Source organism: Oryctolagus cuniculus, chromosome 16 (genome assembly GCF_051225735.1).
Source record: "Oryctolagus cuniculus isolate XC-2025 breed Fujian yellow rabbit chromosome 16, ASM5122573v1, whole genome shotgun sequence".
In the NCBI taxonomy this organism is placed as follows: domain Eukaryota; kingdom Metazoa; phylum Chordata; class Mammalia; order Lagomorpha; family Leporidae; genus Oryctolagus; species Oryctolagus cuniculus.
Genome location: NC_142882.1, coordinates 7,004,501 through 7,029,036, shown reverse-complemented (window position 1 = coordinate 7,029,036; position 24,536 = coordinate 7,004,501). Strand labels below are relative to the sequence as shown.

Genomic DNA, 24,536 nt, shown 5'->3' with positions numbered 1-24,536 from the left:
GAAGCATGAAGCAAGACCCCTACCTTATGTCTTACACAAAAATCCACTCACTATGACCCGACACTTTCAAATTATTAGAGGACATCAAAGAAACCCTGCAAGATATAGGCACAGGTAAAGATTTCTTGGAATAGACCCCAGAGGTACAGGAAGTCAAAGAGAATATTCACAATTCGATTACATCAAAAATCACTTTCTTACGTCTGGTATTAGCAAAAGTAAATCAAAGCCAGATCGATAATAAATAGAAATGAAGAGATGGAAAAGAAGTTTACAGAATCACTTCTATGTATAATGAAAACTTGGTGTGTGATTATCACATCATTTTATTTATTTAGTTTTACATCATTTTAAATTCATATGAAATGATATATAATTCAGCATTTTCTTGACAATGAATTACACATTATAATGATTTATCATGTCTAAAGATTGCGCTGCAATATTCCAACTATATTAATAAGCTTATTTTAATGTAGACTCTAATGAATTAATAAAAACAGCAAAGAAACATGTAACTCATTTTATTAAAATATGAATATGACAATGTCAATGAGTTGGCATTGAAAATACAGGATTGAAAAGAAATGAAAAGTTTCAAGGGGAGCTTTATCTGAGATTGGTTTTGTGCTTATGAACATAAAACCCAGACTAATAAATTAGTTCATAGTATTATTTTGAAGAGAGAAGGAATAGGTCCAGCATGGGGGTATAGTGGCTATAGGTAGCACCTATAACCCCGACATCCCATGTTGGTGCCAGTTCATGTCTTATCCACTCCACTTGCAATCAAGCTTTTTGTTAAGATCTAGAAAATGCTTTGGAAGATGGCCTAAGCCTTTCTGTCCTTGACACGCACATGAAAATCTGAATTAATCTCCTTGCTATGTCATGAACTAGCACTGGGCCACTACAGATATCTTCAGATTCCATTACCAGATGGAAGGTTTCTCCCACTCTCTATCTTCATTTTCTGTAAATTGGTACTTCAGAACAAAAACATATTAAGATAAGTATAAATTGTTCATAAGGAGGCTACATTCTGCAAGATATTTTTAACATCAGAATGCAAAATCAGTTTTATAATTTTAGATTCTATCCAATAAAAACTGAGAGAGCCTAAGAGCTACACCTGAGAACATCTGTTTCCTTAGAAATTCTTCTATCACTTAATCCTTTCAAAGCATTCTTCTCAGGTCTTAGGAGAATAATGTAGCACTTGGGGACAAAGATGCAGCCCAGGAGCCCTGCACCAGAGGCCAAGATGGAGAAGACCTCCACAGCCACCATGACCTTCCCCTTGGTGCTGTGGTAGACAGGCAGGAAGGTCACCCACACACTGCAGAACACCAGCATGCTGAATGTCAGGAACTTGGCTTCATTGAAGGTGTCAGGCAGATTCCTGGCTAGGAAAGCCACAGTGAAGCTTGCCATGGCCAAGGAGCCCAGGTAGCCCAGGACACAGTAGAAGGCAGTGACTGAGCCCTTGTTACACATCAGGATGATGTGGCCATGCTCTGAGTGTGCATCTGTGTCAATAAAGGGAGGAGAAGTCCCAAGCCAGATGGCACAGAGAGCCAGTTGGATCAGGGAGCAGATGGGAATAATGGAGTTAGGTACCCCTGATATCAGCCAGTGTCTCATCCTTCTCCCTGGGGCAGTGACCTTGAAGGCCAGAACCACAGTGATAGTTTTGGCCAGGACAGTGGAAACAGCCATGGTGAACACCACTCCAAATGTGGTCTGCTGGAGGACACAGGTGGTTGTGTTGGGACGACCAATAAACAATAAGGAGCAGAGGAAGCAGAAGATGAGGGCGATGAGCAGGATGTAGCTGAGACAACGATTATTGGCCTTGACTAGGGGAGTGTCTCGGTGCTTCACAAAGACCCCAAGAACCACAGCAGTGAGGACAGAGAAGCACAGAGCTGTGCAGACCAAGGTCATCCCCAGGGGCTCTTCAAAAGACAGAAAGGTCAGTTTTTTGGAGAAGCACTGGTTTCGCTCTGTGTTGGCATACTGATGATCCAGACACTTCCTACACTGGTCCATATCTGGCAAGAAACGTACAAGAACATCATCCTGAGTTCAGGTATTTCTGATTCACAAGGACCTTCTGGAATAACGGACATAGCTAGTTTAGGCAAATAGCCCTAATTTGATGTTGAAATAGCATATAAAATAACATCTAGGAAATTATTGGCCATTATTCATGCCCATCTTCCTCATGTTAGCCAAAGTTATTACTTCATCTCTCTAACTACCTTACATACTGATGAGTACATGTTCTTTTTATCCTAATAAAGCCCTACAGGCTACTCTGAAACTACTCCTGGTGCTTTAAGTCCTACCTTTTTTGCCTGTATCATTTTAACACCACAAATTCATTCTTCATGGTTTTTCCACACTTGGAAATGGTGATCAAGATTCCAGAGGTTTCCATGTATTATAAAGACTACTCTGACCTTTATATATGGCACATGCTTGATGCATCCTCACTTTCAACAAGAGCAAGCAGCAGTCCTTGTTTTCTTAAGTTTTTATGTAGTGATTGAATTTTTTCATAATTTTTTATTTTAAAGTTTTTATTTAACAAATGCATTTTTCATAGATAGAACTTTAGAAATATTGTGTTTCTTTCCCCTAAACCCACCCTCCCATCCCAACTCTCATCCCACCTCCCTCACCCTCTCCCATCTCCTTCTTCATTATGTTACATTTTTATTTGATTTTATATATAGACGACCAACTCCATATAACATATAGATTTCAATAGTTTGCATCCACACAGACACACTACATATAGAGTACAGTTTGAGAAAAAATTGCAGTCGATTCTCACAGTTCAACTCATTATGGATGGAGTTCCTAAATGGGGAATAAATGCACAGTGACTTCATTGTTCCTTTAACAATTAACACTCATATGTTTGATATCAGTGATCACCCAAGGCTCTTGCCATGGGCTGCCAAGGCTATGGAAGTCCCTTGTAACCATAGACTCCATCAGCATTTGGACACTGCCATAAGCAAAGTGGATGTTCTCTCCTCCCTTCTGAGAAGAGTATATCCTTCTTTGACGATCATTTCTTTCCACTGGGGTCTCAAGGAGATCCTCCATGTAGGCTATTTTTTGGCCAGAGTCTTGGCTTTCCATGTCTGCAGTGAGCCCTTGTTTTATTGGTGTTATTCCCTCTGTACTCTCATTGCCTAATCAATGACCAAAGGGCCCCAGTCTTTATTTCTAATGAGTGTTTTTATTTATTTATAATTTAATGGAAATGCAGAGTTTGAGAAGGAGGCAGAGAAGTATGAGGGAGAGAGAGGGAGAGGGAGAGAGAGAAGGACAGGAGGGCAGGGAGAAAAGGATAGGGAGAAAGGAAAAGAGTGAAAAAGAGAAAGAAAGACATCTTCCACCAGTGATTCACACCCCAAATGATGGCAATAAATGGAACTAGGCTGTCTTAAGGCAATAAATGGGAGCTTCTTCTGGGTCTCCTACATGGTGTGGACTCAGAAACTTGGGATGTCTTCTATTGCTTTCCTAAGCATCAGCAGAGAGCTGCATTGGAAGTGAAGCAGCTGAGACTGGAACCGCTGCCCAACTGGGATGCTGGCATCCCAGTCAGAGGCTTCAACTACTATGATGCAGCACTGGCCCCAGGTTCCCACTCTTAGTGTCATGCACTGGGAGATTGACTTTGTGAATTTTGGGTGCACAGAAAGCACACAACGATCTCACTAAACCACATCTCTCTAAGGTAGGATCTGGATAGTCATTCTATGGGCAAGCACTGATTGAGAGATCACCATTAGAAAACAGATGATCAAGCTCTAGAGAAACACAGAAGAGTTGTACACTTGATACCTTCTGGATAAGATGCCACCCTTGGGCAGATTTCCATCAAGGAACACACTGTGATGCTGCCTGTAATCAAAGTCTGTCTGTAGATCACCTTGAACACTACTGGCATATTTCCACTTTGCTGCCTTTTTATTCTTGAACATGAATTTTATCTCCATCTCTGCCAGTATCCGCTTCTTTTTCCATACATTTCTCCATCATGTCAGTTGTCACAACTTGCAGATGTCTTCCAAAGTTTAGGAGGTCCTATTTTTGGATAGTTAATACTTTTGAGACACTACATGTGCTCATCTTTCAGAGCTTTGTTTTCCAGAATTGATAAGCAAAAATATCTCTTTTTGTATTTAATCTAGTATTCCAGCACTACTTAACTCAATTACTGATTTTTGATTGTATTACATCATCCCAATATCAGTTGAAAATGACGCCATTTTAAATCTTCCTCTATAATAAGTTGCATGGCTTTCATTTTTATTATATGCACAAACAGACCAATGGGTAATTTCCTGCAGATGTTGCATTCTTTATTCAACTTTGTATCCAATCTTCAGCCATAACTTCCATGTTTTTTAGCATTCTAAAATACTCTTTAGGATTGAAAACTGATCCTTCTTTTTGGCATTTTGTGTTTTTTTGTTCTTTTTTATAATTCTTAGATCACTTAAATTTATTAAATGTTTTTCTTCAGAAATGCTAATTCTTATTACTATTTTTCAAGGATTATAAACTGAATTACACTTTATGCAAGACATTGGGCATGATGTAACCTATTTAAAAATACTGTTGGGTTTACATTGTTTAAAATTTCTATGTGTGAATTTATTTCAACAACAGTGTCTTACAATTTCATTTTGCTGAAATATCTGGCAGTATTTGATCAAAGAAGTTAAGATGTTCCTGTAGAAGAAACAGAATTTTTCCTATTCTGTACAGGAGTTGAAAAAAGAGTTCCTTTCCTATGTGAACGTTTGATAAAGGTGTTTATCACAATAAAAGTATTGGGAATTATTTTAATAACTATGAGGATACTTGGATTTTTCAAATATTTCTCAAAGTTTTTATAATGTTTCTATCTGGAAATTTCTGAATTTCTTCTATAATCTTCAATCTATCACCATTAAGTGATTCACATATTCTAGTATTAGTATCTTTTACATCTGTGCAGAGATCTCTTCAGCTCTCTTTGTGTAACACACACAGACATTGTAATCTTGTTTTTAGTACTGTTCCAACTGGTTGAGGTTCATAAATTTTACTTGTTTTATGATCACCAACTGTAAGCTCTTCCAATTTTTATTTACTTCAGTTTCCTTATAATGTCCACATCCTATCTTCAAGGGCTTGTGTTGAATTTGCTGTCATTGACCTACCTTGATATGCATACTTTTTACCATGGAAGTCAGCCTGTATTCTTTCAAAATAAATTTTACTCATGAGTGCGTATGAGTGTAAGCATAGGAATGTTCCTGAAGATTTATATTTTGATATGCAATGATTTTGCTCAAAGGCTAAGGTTAGCTCGTTTATGATATCTGATGAGTATTATCCTCAGCATGATATACTGTATAATTTCTAATACAGTTTTTCAAATTACACACAGTTTGATGAGAGTTGTGCTTTCTCACTCCAAGCATGCTATACTTGAATTAGGTGAAAGCATTTTATCTATTCATGTACAAGGAACACAGACGTGAATTTACCTAAATGATTTTGCAAATACTACATGCAGTAAAGTATCGTGTGCAAACATTTATCATTTTAAGGGTTATTACTGAATATAAGGTTTAACTTCTACCAGAAGGCGAAAAGAATCTTCTCAGCAGTCATACTCCACATCCTTTTCTTTCCATGGAGAAGAGGACTATTTTAAGAAACAGGTGTTAACTTCTCCATGAGGCTGGCACTGACTTACCTGTCTGATTGGAAATCTCATTCTCAGGACAAGGTGTGCAATCAAAACAACAGGTAGGCTTTCCCTCCAGAGGGGTTTTCCTGAATCCAGGGCTACAACTCTCACTGCATACTGAGTGTGGAGTCTGAGAAAAATCAGATGAGTGTGGTCAGAGTTGGTACTATTGCTTATGTTCCATGTAGAGTGTTTTCAAGTCCTGCACAACCTGTTCACTTAAACTGTAAACACCTATTTCTGACACAATGATGACATGCAAGTTTATTTTCTAAATAAATAGATTCAAAACATGTGGTGGAACAAGTGCGTGTACTGTCCAACCTCAGACACTAAAAACATAAGAAAATATTTAGATTGGAAGGGGTGTAGTTTAATGTCTCTAAGTGTGTTTTTAATAAGCCAAGTGGCACAAATCCCCATATGAATTGTGGGTAACAATGTGCATTGTGAACCTTATGATCAGGTGCAACTTACCTCTGTAATTCCTGTGGCCCATTCTATCAAATTCTCAGAGAGAGACAACTTCTGGCTCTGTGAGGCATAAGGGGAAAACTGTCCTACTTTAACCTTACGTCCAACACCATAAGGAAAATTCCAAAAGTTGAGAATGTCATATTCAGCTTCCAAATTCCTCAAGTGATTCAAATTCACTAGGTCACCCACAGGATTGGTAAATTGGAGGTTCTTGAGAAACGGGTGCAACTGAAAACATACATTATATTCACATGAAGACTGCCCAAGCAATAACACATCAAACCCAGTTTAAAGAAAGCCTTTTCTCTATAATCACAAATAAACAAAGGGAACATTTTATAGCCACCCAATGAATTAAAACTAAAAACATGATGAGAACTACATCAAAGTAAGTATGATTTCACTCATTTTCATCTAAAAACTAGGGCAATCAAAAAGATTTAACTGTGAGATTCTGATCATTTCCAACTGTGGAGTCCATGCTACTAACACTCACTTATTTTCTCAGTGTACCTAGGAAAACCATCTGTAGTACAGTTACCAGGATAAAAAATATGCAATTTAATGAGATGTCTTATGTACATTGTGGCTGAACATACTCAACAACATTTGACACTAAAAAGCAATATTTTTTTTTTTTTACCATTGAGACTGAAAATGGAATGACACAGTCTAGGTATTCACAAGTCATAATTAAATTGACAGGATGGGAGAGTACTTTTTAAGACACAGCACTGAAGCTTATCCAAGTTACCTTCCCACTTGTCAATGGAACCCTGTGTCTTATGACAAATTACAAGCAGAGGCTCATATATATCTTGTGATTGGAGAAAGGATCCCAAGCTACTTGGTTTGAACACCGGCAGAAGCTGTTAAAGGGATCACTTCAGGAGTACATGTCATGCAATGGAAACCAAATTACCTGCCAGGGAGAAAATGCCACCTTTTCCCCCTTGTTTCCTGGTTGCATTTCTAACAATGGTAGAAGCATCTCATGTACGCTGTGGGCCACAGCATACACAGCATTATATATGTTGTAACTCCCATCACTCATGCTCATATCAAAATGATGAAGAGGCAACAATTCCAAGGAGGTATTCAGTGGACAGTTTTTCAAGGTTTTGCAGGATGCCCCAGTAACTGAGCAATCAAAAACCAATGACCAGAATCTTAAGAGGTAAATGTCTTCTGGGTATTTGGAAGGGTTAGCTGTCCGAAGAAAGTTTTTGAAACCAGAGATCTCACTATGGTGGTGTGAAAAAATGAGAGTCCCATGGAATGAGTGCAGCAGGATATGATGCTCATCGCTGGCAAAATCCCATTGTGAGGTGGTGACCCAGACTTTCCATGTCATTACACGTTGCCATGTTGGAAAGCTGATGCCTATGAGTGAATCAGTGTCACAGAAAAGAATCACCACATTTGCTGATGATTTTAGGATCTGGATATGAAACCTATTCTGGAGTGAAATACGAGACTCCTCAGTAACTGGAATCAATTCCACAAAGTCCACACAGATGCCATTCTTCTGCAGCTCTACTTTCAAATTGGACATAAACTGAATACCTTTTGGGAGGTCTGAGATGGCCAAACCCACCCAGGTCCAGCTGAAATGAAGCATCAAGGAGACTATGCCACGGGCCAGAGAAGTGTCTTTGGGGGCCATCTGATAGAGGGAAGGAAACTGACCACTATCACTCAGAAGTGGTTCAAAAGACCCAAGTGTCAGCTAAGGGAAAATGCAAGAAATATGTGTAAGTATATTGCCATAGTGTACTATCTTATTCCTGAAGAAATTAAGCAGATGATGGAAACATCGTAAGATTTTAGAATATTTCATTTTTCTCATCCGCCTTGCATGAAAACATCCTAGTTCCTGAGATATTACATTCACAGATTAAGGAAAACATTTCTCCTTTTCACTCACCAACACCTCTCATGCTGATAATATGTGGCTAATCCACCAAATCTCTATACACCTTCTCTTTTGATCACACGCTGTGGCAAGTGTATTTGGTTCTGTCACTTAAATTTTTGGGTCTAAGTCAGGCACCTCAGGTGATGTGCTTTTATCCCTCTCTTTCACTTACACACTCACCTGTGGAATTTTGTAGAGTTCCAGCAGTGTCCCTACTTGGACAGCAATGCTTGTTCCTGATATTACAGCTAGAGACTTGCTCTGTTTCCTACACGTGTAATTGGGAACATCCTCTTTCAGTCCTGCAAGCCAGATGAAGGGATTCTGCATCACCATCATGTCACTGTGCATGACATTGTAGAGATCAAATCCCAAGGTCACGTTGGGTAAAAGCTGGGGGTTCTTGTTGATCTCCTCAATAGCAAAAACCAAGGCCAGAGCATACTGGTAGTTTTTGGACTGAAATCTGCATGAAATGCACAAGGATCTTTAAGGGAGAAGCCTCAAATCCAGATTATCATCAATTCTACTGTAATAACTGTAACAGATGGATTGGTCTTGGCCAAAGATTCATATGTTCTAATGATTATCTGCACATTTGCTGAGGACAGCGTGTTAAGAGTGTTGCATTTGCAGGACACATGTCCTCACCAGAACCATAGCTGCTACTCCCTTGATCTGTCTCCCAGCCTAAATGATTCTGAAAATAAGATCTGCTTTTACATTACAATGTCTTGGGCATGTTATCACATGGCTGTCCATGCAGCCAAAGAAAATGATCTTATTTTTTAATATAAACCTATCAATTTAAATCATCTCTGGCAACAACTACGTCTTCTAAGTTTTTATATTTGATATCTAAATACTATAATATGCTCTGGAATGCCCTTTCGAATGTTTATGCACACCTAGAAAGAACATTCAAGTTTCAAAGAAAACTTGACAAGTAAAGGTGCATCTTTAGCACTGCCTCTACAGATACTCCTATATTCAGAAACTACAATGATGCTTCATCTTATCACATCATTATATGCTTCTTGAAATAGGAGTCCTATGATCATAAGGCTGCAGGTTGTAATGGGAAAAGAGAGTAACTCAACTGAAGGCTATGTGATCACATAGAAGGATGACGTCAAAGCACCGAGAATGGCAGATGTAAGTCTGGATATATCCTGAAAAATCTCTTCCCCAACAAACTCACCCATCAACCACCATCACAAGCCAGGAAAATGAAATCAGATTCAGAGCTTGAAAGAAGGAAATCAGTGAAAAGGGAGGGACACTTGATAAAAGCCTGAAACACTCCCCAGTTGGATTTGTAATGCTTTACAATGAAGACAGTCATGCATTTATTTTGAACACTAGGTATATATTAAAGTAAATCATTATCAGTGGTATAAGTATATACTCCAAACTGGCCTTATTCACCCAAGTTTCCCTACAGAACCAAACATAAATATCCTTCCATGCAAAGAACATGAAGCATTTCTACTTTCCAGGTTCTGACATTTCACAAAGTATGTAAATGAGGAGCCCCTTGTATTTATTTCAGATTTACTGTGTGTTGAGTCATTATGAATAGACTAGGTCATGTACACTGATATTAAGGGTCACTGTGTGCTCCAGAGGAAGTGACAGTTTTTCTTTTCTTGGTTCATGTTGCAACATAATATGTATGCATGCATGCATATTATATACATATTCTGCCTATATATTTATATATAGATATCCATTACCATGTAAAGAGTTGCTCAATATCTATTGTTTTGTATAAATCTCATTTCTATAAATATTTGTTATCCAAATATTTCACTCATACTTTGTATATAATGAAGAACTTTAAAAATCCTTGCTAAGAGTATCAAATAATATTCCATTTTGTAGTTCATATTTCTCTGTTCCCCTCCTCATTCTTTATATTTCCATCAATTCCTTAACCTCTCATTTCTTATTCCCACTGCCATTGGTATAAAAGCTCTAAAAGGTTTTTGGACACACTGGGCATTTTTGAGAGTTGCCTTTTCAATCTGTTTTATGTTGTGTTTCTTATCTCTAAGAACAGTTTATAAATAATTATTGGGTATTCTAAAGTTGTTGAATCTTATATTGTATTCCCATGTATCATTAACACAGGCATTTTCTTCTGGGTTTGCTAAGATTTGGTTATGATCTCCAGTTGGCAAGGTGTACATCTTGGAGGAACCTGGGCTCTATTCATAAACTCTATTCCTACTATGGGAAATTTACACTCTTCTGGTCTCCATCATTTAGGGTACACGTAAATGATGTACTGCATGCATAACCATTGGAAATACCACTACTAATAATAAATAAATATTTCATAATTGGGATGTCATGTGCACTATCAAAATAGGCAAATTCATAAAAATAATGTGAAGTGAATAATATCATTATACCAAGCTGGTATTCATTAGATTTTTTCTGGATAGAACTTAGGACAAATGCCTAAAATACTTGATCAATTGTCTCACCTTTGTGGCACCAACTATAGTTCTAAATTCCATTGGCTTTAATGATACTGCAATGATATATGTCCTAATATCTACCTTCTATCAAAGATCTATGTATCATCAACCTACTTTTATAGCTTACAGTAGAAACCAATTAGAAATTAGCACCAAAATAAACAGATGTGAGGAAAACAATTTCACTGACCTACAAGATACTATATTCTGGAGGCATGAAATATTCCTATATAAATATATATGAAACATTTATATTTAGCTACAGGTAGACTGTATCTTAAAGATGTGCAGAAGCAGAATAATCCCTCTTCTGAAATGTATTTTTCCAGAAAAAGAATCAGGGGTGCATCCTGAATGTGTAGATTCCAACCATTACAATTCTCATGGGTATATTCATCATTAACATACAATTATTATTATACTTGTGGCCTGAGGTTACTTTTACCTAGTAAAATCTTACTTTCTTGAATATCTTTTCTTCTTTTTGACTGTAGAAGAAATGAAGTGAGCTCATGGCCCCAAATCTAATATGTAGCAGAAAAGTTTGTGAGCACATGTGGAAGAGCTCATGTAACTCAGGGTTGTTCATTTCAGTGCATGGGTTCTGTAAGAACCTGCTACTGAGGCACAATAGGCCCCTGAGCTGATGAACGTGGACAGCGAAGGACAAGAAGATCCCAACCAGACTCTCCTTTCTCCTATGATGAGATAACATTTCCCTGAACAATTCAATGTGCCAGGCAGAAAGAAATGTCTTCCACATGCCCCAAGTTAATTATCAGAACTTTTTAGGTGGGACAGAAATGGAAAGGGCAGGGACACACAGCGCATGTGTCTATGCATCTGCAGACCCAATAGCAAGCATCTATTATGTAAATCAAGGAAAATGATTATGGCAAAGAGAACTTACCCTTTGAATGTGACATGGTTTTTGAAAATATTAATCATTCTGTCCACAAGGTATATGTAAATGGGGAAAAAAGCAGTGATCTCAATATCTCCATCCTTGTAATAACTCCGTTCCATCTGGAAAAAGCAGTTCTGATCATCATGACAAGTCACAAGGAGACACAATTGCAAAAAGAGCAACAGAAAATTCAAAGGGAACATCTTCAAAGTCTGTGAAAACCCTAGGACACAACCATAGTGGAACTTGAAGGGTCATGCATGTGCATACAAATAGCATGTGTGTGTGTGTGTGTGTGTGTGTGATTCCTCAAATCAAGCCATTTTAATACTGCTCAATCTGATTTCTTTCTACCATCTGTCCATTCGTCCATGTGGGAATCTGGAACCCTTACTACCCTGAGGCTGTGCAGCTCAGGGCTTCTGTCCTGATGAAAAACACAAGAAGGAAAACATGTTTGTGAATCATCCTCTTCACCCCAGGTGCAAGTATTTCCTCCAAGTCCATGGGTACAAAGACTCAAGGGCATAAATTCTATTAGTTACATTTGGTCCATGAGCTTTGTCAATAAACCTCTCCATGAACTTTGGCAATTATGTACTTGGATTGCATCAGAGCGCATGAAGAGAGGCATCAGGTGAGTTTCTCAGAAAGTTTTCAGACCAGAAAAATCCAGTGTAACACACTTCAAAGACCCAAAGAATAATAGGGAAGCCTCCAGACCCCATGTTCTGGGGAGCCACACATTGCCTTGATGCCACACAGACCCAAAGCAGATCCTGTTTACAAAGATACCCAATAGGCCTTCTGATTCTCAAGCACTGTGGAACCAGTAATCACCCTGAATTCAGGAGTTTCATTCTATATGTCAAATCATCACATCTTCAGTTGTAAAATATGAAACCCTTCCACATTGCTGTTAACCATGGTAATCTCATGGTAATCTGTTTTCACACTAAAACCTTGGTTAATACTCTCATGAGCACTAGGGACTATTTGAGGACTTCTCACTTTTTACTATAAGGCAGACAATACTAGCTGGAAGTCATCACTTTATTCCCACCACGACAAACACCAAGGGCAGGATGATGCATACAGATACTTGTACTTCTTGAATGTAAGCGACTTTAAGGACTCATGTAGGACACCATCATGGCAGCTACATACCTTTAACACTTTGCAAAACCAAGAGACTGCACAACACAACTGAACAAAATGGATAGCATGTCTTGTAAGCAATAAAGATGATCAACACTGACTAATCATTTGTGCTTGCATATCAGTGTGAGGTATCACTAATGGAGTAAATCTAATGAGGAGGGAAACAAGAGAGCATGGAAGAGAACTCTGTTATTCCACTCAGAAGTTTCCTAAACTCAAACTGCTATCAATTAGTTCCCTAATATTTTAAGCAAAACACATTCTCCATTGCCTAGTCACTGCTCTGATGCCATTAGTGAGATTTTGAATACGGGCTCATGCAAATTGAGATGAAGTATAGGCACAAAACACACAGAATTTGCTGACTTGCATAAAATTGAAAATATAATGTCTTAATGAGTTAGATTTATTACCAGTACAATGACAAAACTTATTGTCTATTCAGTTAAACAAGAAAAGTAAATCTAAATCAGAGAGCAAACATCTCCCATTCTCTCTAATGTGTAGAAACTAAAGTAGAGTCAATCTGAATGCACAAGATTCACTGAACAAAGGTTGGGACTGGAAAGGATGAATTCCATGCAATGAGAAGGCTTTGAAAATGTATTGAAAATGTGTGTTATGAAACATTATGCATGAATTTCAAAAAATTTGGCACCCAGATCTATTCATCATTTTTTTGTTTAACTATTTCTTTCATATTGATCACATATCTTCTACATTCTTTTTTTATAGAAAACTTTTATTTAACAAATGTAAATTTCAAAAGTACTGCTTTTGGATTACAGTGGTTCTTCCTCCCGTAACAACCCTCCCACCGGCATACCATCCATTTCTTTATCCCTCTCCCATCCCATTCTTCACTCAGATTCATTTTATTATCTTTATATACAGAAGATCAACTCTATACTAAGTAAAATTACAACAGTTTGCACCCACACAGACACACAAAGTATAAAGTCCTGTTTGAAGATTAGTTTTACCGTTAATTCTCATAGTACAACACAGAGGTCCTATATAGGAGCAAGTGTACAGTAATTCCTGTTATTGATTTAACAATTGACACTCTTGTTTATGATGTCAGTAATCACCTGAGGCTTTCGTCATGAGCTGCCAAGGCTTTGGAGCCTATTTTTTTTTTTTTTTATGAATAGAGTTAGACAGTGAGAGAGAGAGAGGCAGAGAGAAATGTCTTCCTTCTGTTTGTTCACCCCACAAATGGCTGCTGTGGCCGGAACTATGCCGATCTGAAGCCAGGAGCCAGCTGCTTCTTCCTGGTCTCCCATGTGGGTGCAAAAACTCAAGCACTTTTGGCCATCCTCCACTGCCTTCCGGGGCCAGAGCAGAGAGCTCAACTGGAAGAGGAGCAACTGGGACTAGAACCTGGTGCCCATATTTGATGTCAGTGCCACAGCGCAGGATTAACTAAGTGAGCCATGGCACCAGCCCCTGGAAGCCTCTTCAGTTCACAAACTCCAACCTTATTTAGACAAGGCCATAATTAAAGGGGAAGATCCCTCCTCCCTTCAGAAAAAGGTACTTCCCTCTTTGATGGCCCATTATTTACACTGGGATCTCACTGACAGAGATCTTTCCTGTAGGCTTTTTTTTTTTTTTTTTTTTTTTTTTTTTTTTTTTTTTTTGGCTACAGTGTCTTGGCTTTCCATGCCTCCATGCCTCTCATAGGCTTTACAGCCAAATCCAAATGCCTTAAGGGCTGATTCTGAGGCCAAAGTGCTGTTTAGGGCATTGATAATTCTATGATTCTCCTGTGTATCCAGCATCCTATGTTGGATTGTTCTCTCCTTTTTAATTCTATCAATTATTATTAGCAGACACTGGTCTTATTTATGTGATCCTTTGACACTTAATCCTATATTTATGATCAATTATGAACTTAAACTGATCACTTTAACTAGTAAGACAGTGTTTATATCTGCCAACTTAATGTGATTTTGAGTCCCATGACACATTTTTAGCTTTACCCTTAGGGATAAGTCCGAGGGAGGATGTGCCAAACTGTATATCTCCTCCATCTCTTATTCTCACTCTTATTCTTTTTGAAAGGCTTATTTTATTTATTTGAAAGACAGAGTTACAGAGAGAGGTAGAGACAGATAGAAAGCTTTTCCACCCACTGGATCACTTCCCAGATGGCCGCAACAGCCGGGGCTGCACCAATTGGAAGCCAAGAGACAGGAGCTTCTTCCAGGTCTCCCGCTTGGGTGCAGGGGCCCAACAACTTGGGCCATCTTCTACTGCTATCCCAGGCCATAGAATAGAGATGGATCCAAAGAAGAGCAGCTGGGACTTGAACCGGCACCCATGTGGGATACTGACACTTCAGGCCATGGCATTAACCTGCTGCACCACAGGTTTGGCTCCTCCCACTCTTATTTTAACAGGGATCAATTTTCAGTTAACTTTAAACACCTAAGGATAATTCAATGTTCATTCAAGAGTTCAACCAATGGTATTAAGTAGAAAAAGAAAATACTAAAAAGAATAAAATAGTAAACTGTTGCTCAAAGCACTAATCAAGTCATTGCTTCTCCTAGTGTCAGTTTCACTTCTACAGGTTTCCTTTTAGGTGCTCAGTTAGTTGTCACAGATCAGGGAGAACATAGGATATTTGTACCTTTGGGACTGGCTTATTTCACTCAGCATGATGTTTTCCAGATTCCTCCATTTTGTTGCAAATAACCAGATTTCATTTTTTGCTTTTACCACTTTGTAGTATTCTATAGAGTTCATATCCATAGTTTCTTTATCCATTCTTCCATTGATGGGCATTTAGGTTGATTTCACCTCACCTGTCCAAATGTCTCTCCTACAGAAATCAACAAACAACCTGTGCTGGAGAGGATTTGAAGGAAAATGTACCCTCATCCACAGGTTGTGGGAATGTAAACTGATTCGGTCATTGTGAAACACAGTATAGAAACCTATGAGAGCTGAAAATAGATCTGCCATATGACCCATCCAACTGATTCCTAGGAATCTACTCAAACAAAATGAAATCAGCACGAAAAAGGGTCATCTATACCCCCATTCATTGCAGCTCAATTCAAAATAGCTAAGAAATGGAATCAACCCAGATATCCATCAATAGCTGACTGGATAAAGAAACCATGGTATATATACTCTAAGAATATTAATCAGCAGGAAAAAAAAAGAAAAGAAATCCTGTCTATCACAACAAAATTGATGCAGCTGAAAACCATGATACTTAAGAGAAATCAGCCAGTATCAACAACAGACATAAACCATATGTATTCTCTTATCCATCATAATAAGTGCCTAAATGTAATGTTGGAGTAAAATTGACAATTTGAGATTCCATGTTTTTTTTTATAGCCTTTGTCTTTATTTTGAGGAATAGTGTTGGTTTCTTCATACCATTTGTAGAACACATTACATATGGTAAGGTTAATCTCTTGAGTATAAAGTAAACCAGAAAACAGTTCTTTGCAAAAATTAAGAGTGGCGATAGGAGAGGGAGGAGGAAGAAGAATAAGATTGGGGCTGGCGCTGTGGAGCAGTGGGATAACACCCTGGTCTGAAGTGCCAGCATCCTATATGGGCACCAGTTTGAGACTCGTTTGTTCCAATTCCTGTCTGGCTCTCTGTGTGGCCTGGGAAGGCAGTGGAGGATGGCCCAAATCATGGGAGACCTGGAAGGAGCTCCTGGCTTTGGATCGGCACAGCTCTGGCCATTGCGGCCAATTTGGGAGTGAATCATCAGATGGAAGACCTCTCTCTCTCTCTGCCTCTCCTCTCTCTGTTTAACTCTTTCAAATAAAATAAATAAATCTTTTTTAAAAAAGAAGCTTCAGATTTTTTGTGGACAGGACGAATGAATAGGTGGGAAGTATCTCTGTGATCTAAAACTGTATATATGATATTCATGAAACTTGTATACATCAAGTAAAATTTGAAATATAAACAAATTGAGTAACTTACAAACAAAAAATATATTTTTAGAAAGCAGAAGTAACAACAAAATATAATTCATGAACAATGGGAATATAATATGATGGATATTTCTGCACAGATAAATAAATGACCAAAGGACATTACAAATGATGCTAATCAGTACTAAGTATGGACAAGCCGTTCCACACCAGAAGGAGCCTCTACTTCACAAACACTAACTGGCTATAAAAACTTTCAAAGTTTTCAGGTGTCAGAGATGCCATAGGGAATTTGGCATCTTGAAACCATGCTAGAAAGTTACAACACATATGGTATGGAAGACAGTTGTCACCTCCTTAGCAAATTCAACATAAAATTCATTGATGACCAAAACATCCCACACCTAATGGTACACTCCAAAATTAGAAAATAGGCAAAAATCTCTTGTACATCAGTGTGTGTCTCCAAACAGCCAAAGTGAAAAATAACACACAAGTCAGTGTATGGTTAACTGGACACACAAAACTCAATGAATTACTACAAGGAATTATCAGTTTGTCATGAAAAATGTACATACCCGCAATGATGTGAATGCTCCTTGAAAACACCATGCAAAATCAAAGGCCACCTAAATCCACAGAGTCTAATATTTAATTTATACTAAACACTCAGGACATTAAATCCATGGAAAGAGAAACAGACTGGTGGTTGTGTGACTTACAAGAGAAGGAACTGAAAGTGACCATTAATGGATAAGGAACCTGATTTGTAGCAAAGAAAATATTTTTAAAATATGACAGAGATAACAGTTGCACAAGAGAGTGAATGGTCCAAATGCCATTACTTCACTTTAAAATTGTTACTTTTTGTTTAATTATTTTCTGCTGAAGAAGATATAAAAATCACTTTCTTATGTCTGGTATTGGCAAAAGTAAATCTAAAGTCAAATTGACAATAAGCAGAAATGAGCAGATGGAAAAGAAGTTTGCAGAATCAGTTCTACATATAGTGAAAACTTGGTGTGTGATTATCACATCATTTCAAATCTATATGAAATGATATCATAATTAAGAATTTCCTGGATAATGCATATACATATTAAAATGATTTAACATGTCCAATGATTACATGAAAATATTCCAAGTATATTACAAATCTGAAGTTAATACAGACCCTGAATGAACGAAAACAGCAAATAAACATGTAACTCATTTTATTAAAATAAGTATGTTACGGCATTCACTAGTTGACAATGAAAATGCAGAAATGAAAAGATTCAAGGAGAGCCTTTATCTGAGATGGGTTTTATTTGTGAACTTAAAACCCAGGCTAAGAAATTTGTACACAGTATTATTTTAAAGAAGAGAGGATGATTGCGGCCTGTGTTGGGGTGTAGTGGATATAACCTTCACCTGTAACCCCAACATCCTATGTGGGTGCCAGGCCATGTCCCGGTTGTCCACTTGCAATCCAGCTCCCTGCTGATGATTCAGAAAAAGCAGTGGAAGATGGCCTCTTGCAGTCCCTGACACCCACATGGAAACCTAACTGAGCTCCTTTCTTTGGCCTGAACCAGCACTGTACCACTGTGGATATCTTCAGAGTATATCACCAGATGGTTTTTCCCACTATAGCTCTGTTTTGTTATTCAGTGTATGAGAATTAAAAAGTTTCTAAGAGAAATGTAAGACGTTCATAAGGTGATTAAAATGTTCAAGTTATTTTATAGCATCAGAATGCAAAATCAGTTTTGTAAATACTAGTTTCAAATCCTTGAAACTGAGAGAGCCTCAAAGGCTTCTCTTCAGAACCAACGCTGGGCCACTTAGACATCTTCAGCATCTATCAGCAGATGGAAGGTTTGTCCCACTCTCCCTTTCTTTTCTGTGAATTGGTGCTTCAGAACAAAAACATTTTAAGAGAAGTATAAATTGTTCATAAGTCAGTTACATTCTGCAAGTTATTTTATAACATCAGAATGCAAAACCAGTTTTTTGAATTTTAGTTTCTAACCATGGAAAACTGCGAGAGCCTTAAGAGCTACTCTTCAGAAGATCCATTTCCTTGGAAATTATCCTACCCATTAATCCTTTCAAAGCATTCTTCTCAGGTCTTAGGAGAATAATGTAGCACTTGGGGACAAAGATGCAGCCCAGGAGCCCTGCACCAGAAGCCAAGATGGAGAAGACCTCCACAGCCACCATGACCTTCCCCTTGGTGCTGTGGTAGACAGGCAGGAAGGTCACCCAGACACTGCAGAACACCAGCATGCTGAATGTCAGGAACTTGGCTTCATTGAAGGTGTCAGGCAGATTCCTGGCTAGGAAAGCCACAGTGAAGCTGGCCATGGCCAAGGAGCCCAGGTAGCCCAGGACACAGTAGAAGGCAGTGACTGAGCCCTTGTTACACATCAGGATGATGTGGCCATGCTCTGAGTGTGCACCTGTGTCAATAAAGGGAGGAGAAGTTCCAAGCCAGATGGCACAGAGCCAGTTGGATCAGGGAGCAGATGGGAATAATGGAGTTAGGTAACCCTGATAGCAGCCACTGTCTCATCCTTCTCCTGGGGAAGTGACCTTGAAGGCCAGAACCACAGTGGTAGTTTTGGCCAGGACAGTGGAAACAGCCATGGTGAACACCACTCCAAATGTGGTTTGCTGGAGGACACAGGTGTCTGTATTGGGATGACCAATGAAGAGTAAGGAACAGAGGAAGCAGAAGATGAGGGCAATGAGCAGGATGTAGCTGAGACAACGATTGTTTGCCTTGACTATGGGAGTGTCTCCGTGCTTCACAAAGACACCAAGAACCCCAGTGGTGAGGACAGAAAAACACAGAGCTGTGCAGACCAGGGTGATTCCTAATGGGTCTTCATAAGCCAAGAAGGCCACAGTTTTGTGCAGGCAGCGGTCGTGCTCTGCACTGGCATACTGATGATCCAGACACTTCACACACTGATCCATATCTGGTGAGAAACTTACAGTAACATCATCCCCCATTCAGTTATTTCTGCTTTACAAGGACCTTCTAAAATACCCAACTGAGCTAGTTTAGACAAATACTCATTATTTGTTGTTGATGACAACATATAAAAATGACATCTATGAATTTTTTAGGCATTATTTATGCTTTTCAGGGGCAGGCTAGTGGCTCAGTATTTTAATCCCTTGTGGGTGCCAATTCTAGCCCTGACGGCTCTTCCAATCTGGCTCTCTGCTATGGCCTGGGAAAGCAGGAGAGTATGGCCCCAGTCCTTAAGCCCCTGAACCCCTGTGGAGATGGGAAGAAATGCCTAGCCTCTGGCTTTGAATAAGCACTGCTCTGGTAATTGCGGCCATTTGGGGAGTAAACAAACAGAGGGAAACCTTTCTATCTGTCTCCCCTCTACTGTCTGTTACTCTGTTCTCAAATAACTTAAATTCATTAAAAATAAAAATAAAAAATAAATAAAAAATTCATGTCCATCTACCTCATATTAGTCAATTATTACTTACTCTCCCTAAGTACCTTACATACTGATGGGTACATTCTCTTTTTCTAATAACAGAGCCCTAAGACCTACTCTCTGAACCTCTTCATGTTGCTTTAAAAGTATATCTTAACCTGTGTCATTTTAACACCACAAACTCATTCTTCAAGATTTCTTAGGATTGGGAAGTGATGGTCAAGGTACCAGAGGATTCCATGTGTGGTGAGGACTACTCTGCCCTTATACATGACACATACTTGCTGTGTCCTCACTTTGAACAAGAGCAAGCAGCAGCCCTTGTTTTAAGAGTGCTATTCACTCAATAATATCATGACCTATTCAACAGGTCAAGGTTCCTTGTGTTGGTTTTTAATGAAAGTTTATTTATTTATTTATTTTAAATTTTTTGACAGGCAGAGTGGACAGTGAGAGAGACAGATAGAAAAGTCTTCCTTTGCCATTGGTTCACCCTCCAATGGCCACCACAGCTGGTGCACTGCAGCCAGTGCACTGCTCTGATCTGAAGGCAGGAGACAGGTGCTTCTCCTGGTCTCCCATGGGGTGCAGGGCCCAAGCACCTGGGCCATCCTCCACTGCACTCCCTGGCCACAGCAGAGAGCTGGCCTGGAAAAGGGGCAACCGGGACAGAATCCAGCACCCCAACCGGGACTAGAACCCGGTGTGCCAGCACCACAAGGCAGAGGGTTAGCCTAGTGAGCTGTGGCGCTGGCTTATTTATTTTCAATTACTTGAAAGGCAGAGTTACAGATATAGGAGAAGTAGAAGGAGGAAAGAAGAGGGAGAGTGACAGGGGGAGGAGGAGAGGAAAGGAAAAAGAGAGAGAGGAAGAGAGAGAAAGGGACAGAAAATCTTTCACCTGGTGGTTCATACTCCAAAAGACTGCAATGGCTGGAGCTGGGCTGATCTGAAACCAGTAACCAGGAGTTTCTTCTTGATTTCCCAAGTGGGTGTCAGACCAAAACCCCAAGCATCTGCAGATAACAGGACTTGAAGTAAAGCAGCTGGGACTGAAACTGGTACCATTTGGGATGCCTGCATCAGGCAGAGGCTTAACCTGCTATGCCACTCTTAATATCGTGGATTGGAAGTTTGCGAATTTTAGGTGCAGAGAAAGCATCCAGCTATCTCTGTGAAGCATAACTCTCTATGGTAGGATGTGGATTAAGTCGTTCTAAAGGAAAGCTTCATTTTCCAGAACTGTGAAGTGAAAATAACTTTTCTCTGTGTTTAATCTTGTATTCAAGCACTACTTAATCAATTACTGATACACTGACTTAATTACACAATCCCATTATCATTTTAAACAATTCCACTTTTATATCTTCATTTCCAATAAGTTCAATGTCCTTATTTTTGGATAATATGCAAATCTGAAAATTGTTTAGCACAATAAAACTGTTGGGAATTATTTTAATAACCATGAGTATATTTGGATTTTTAATATATTTCTTAATATGCTTCATAATATTTCCCTCTAAATCTTTGAATTTCTTTTGTATTATTTTTTTTTGGACAGGCAGAGTGGATAGTGAGAGAGAGAGACAGAAAGAAAGGTCTTCCTTTTGCCATTGGTTCACCCTCCAATGGCCACCATGGCTGGCGCGCTGCGGCCAGCGCACTGCTCTGATCTGAAGGCAGGAGACAGGTGCTTCTCCTGGTCTCCCATGGGGTGCAGGGCCCAAGCACTTGGGCCATCCTCCACTGCCTTCCCGGGCCACAGCAGAGAGCTGGCCTGGAAGAGGGGCAACCTGGAAAGAATCCAGTGCCCCGACTGAGACTAAAACCCGGTGTGCCGGTGCAACTAGGTGGAGGATTAGCCTATTGAGCCACAGCGCCAGCCTTCTGTATTCTTCAATGTAGCACCATTTAGTGATTATATTCTGCTATTAGTATTTCTTACATCTATGCAGAAACCCTTCAACTTTCTTTGTACACACACACTGTAACCAGAGAACTTCCACTTTGATTATGGCCTTGTCTAATTACTGACAGAGTTTGTGGTCACAAAAGTCTTCCATAGCCTTGGCAGCTCACGACAAGAGCCTTGGGTGATCACTGATATCATAAATAAGAGTGTCAATTGTTAAATCAACAACAAGAGTCACTGTGTACTTATTCCCCATGTAGGACCTCTGTCCTCAATGAGTTGTACTGTAAGAATGAACTGCAAAATTGTTGTTTTCAAACAGTACTTTTACACTGTGTGTGTGTATGTGTGCAAATTGTTGAAATCCTTCCTTAGTATAGTCTTGCTCTTATTAAAAATGAATCTTAAGGAATGGGATGGGAGAGGGAGTAGGAGGTAGGATGGGAGTTGGAAAGGGAGAGTGGGTATGGGAGAGGAACCACTATAATCTTAAAGTTGTACCTATGAAAATTGCATCCATTGAATAAAAGCTTTAAAATAAAAAAAAAAGTGTTGGAGATGTATGGGATACTATCAAATGACCCCATGTTGGGTCTTAGAGATTCCTGAAGGTATGCAAAGAGAAAATGGATTAGAAAGTTGATTCACTGAAATAATTACAGAAACTTTCCCCAATTAGGAGAAAGGGACATTCATGTACACTAGGAACATAGAACTCCTTATAGACATGACCAGAAAAGATATTCACCACAACACACTGTAGTCAAATTTTCAATGTAAAACATTAAAAAAATTCTAAATCCTTCAAGAGAGAAACATCAGATTACTTTCAGGGGATATCCAGTTACATTCACAGCTGATTTCTCATCAGAAACAATACAGGCTCAGAGAGAATGGTGAGACATAGTCCATATCTTAAAACAAAACTGTCAACCCTGAATACTGTACTGTGCAAACCTCTAATTTATGAAGGAAGGTGAAATAAAGACCTTCCACAACAAGAGAAATTGAAAGAATTTGTCACCACTCGCCGAGCCTTACAAAAATGCTTATGGATGGGATACACAGAAACACAGAAAGATAGCCATCATTATGCAGGAATATGAAGGCAGAAAATCCCCCAATAAAACTACAAAGGAAATCTAAGGCAAACAACAGGAATGTTTACAACAGGAGTGTTTCCAGTGAAGAGGCAAGTCCTAACTTATCAATAGTAACCTTGAATGCAAATGGCCTAAACTCCCCAAGTAAAAGATACTGGGGCCAGTGCTGGCATCCCATGTGGGCAATAACTGGCATCCCATGGGGGCAATCTGATAGAGGGATGGAAACTGACCACTGTCACTCAGAAGAGGTTTAAAAGACCCAAGAGTCAGCTAAGGGAAAATGCAAGAAATCTGTGTACGGTTATTGCCATAGTGTACAGTATTATTCCTGAAGGGAATTAAGCAAATGGTGAAAGTGTCACAGAAAATTGAATATTTCATTTTTATCACCTCCCACTACATAAGAACTTCCTCAACCATGAGTTTAGCTCAGAGGTTGAGGAAAATGTTTCCATTTTCACTTCACCTGTGATACCTCAGCATCAGAGCAAATGTGGTGACTCCTCCAAATCTCTGCATGCCTGCTCTTTAGATTACACACTATGACTAAAGCTTAAGGTGTCAGTCATTTCAGTTTTGGGCACTGAGGAAGGTACTTAAGGTAATGTGCTTTTTCCCTCTATTTCCCATACACACTCATCTGTGAAATTTTTAGTGTTCCAGCAGTGCCACTATTTGGACACCAATATTCATTCCTGAAATTACTGCTACAGACTTGCTGTTTCCTACACATGTAATTAGGAATGCTCCTTTCTGGCCCACAAGCCAGATGAAGGGATTATCCATCACCATCACACCACTGTGCATGACATTATAGAGATCAAATCCCAAGGTCACTTTGGGTAAAAGGTGGGAGTTCTTGATTCCCTCAATAGCAAAAACCAAGGCCAGAACATACTGGTAGTTTTTGGACTGAAACCTGCAGGAAAGGCACATGGATCTTAAAATGAAAAGCCTCCAATCCAGATTATCATCAATTCTACTCCCATAACTGTTACAATTGCACTGTTCTGGCCAAAATTCCTGAGTTCCAATCATTCTTTTTACACCTCCTGAGGATAGAGTGTGAAGACTGTCATATTTGCTGCAGGACACACCCTCACAAGAATCAAAGCTGCTACTACCTTAATCCTGGTCTTCTAGTCTAAATGATCCTGAAAATATGCTCTGCTATTACATCATAAAGTCTTGGGCATGTTATCACATGGCTGTCCATGCAGCCAAAGAACATGATCTTTTTGTATGCCTACCTCATCAATTTAATTCATTTCTGGCAACATCTTCTAAGTTATGATATTTGATATCTAAAGTAAATATTACAATATGCTCTGGAATGCCCTCTCTACATTTCTTGCAAATATAGGAAATGGATTCAACTTGTTAATGAACACAAGAACAAAGGAATGGCACATCTCTTTATCACTGCCTCTATAGATGTT

General features: G+C 39.1%; 1 protein-coding gene and 1 pseudogene across 1 annotated transcript; both read right to left on the bottom strand.

The window, feature by feature from the left end:
* Positions 1-1,119: 1,119 nt before the first annotated feature.
* On the bottom strand, positions 1,120-11,677 carry LOC149121441 (vomeronasal type-2 receptor 116-like). The gene is made up of 6 exons (XM_089316332.1): positions 11,562-11,677; positions 8,346-8,631; positions 7,170-7,976; positions 6,248-6,475; positions 5,777-5,900; positions 1,120-2,054 (listed from the first exon to the last, which is right to left on the bottom strand). Exons 1-6 carry the CDS (start codon positions 11,675-11,677, stop codon positions 1,120-1,122), a joined length of 2,496 nt encoding a protein of 831 aa, XP_089172458.1.
* A 6,990-nt stretch (positions 11,678-18,667) lies between these two features.
* Positions 18,668-19,633, bottom strand: LOC149121440 (vomeronasal type-2 receptor 116-like; annotated as a pseudogene).
* Between the last annotated feature and the right edge of the window lie 4,903 nt (positions 19,634-24,536).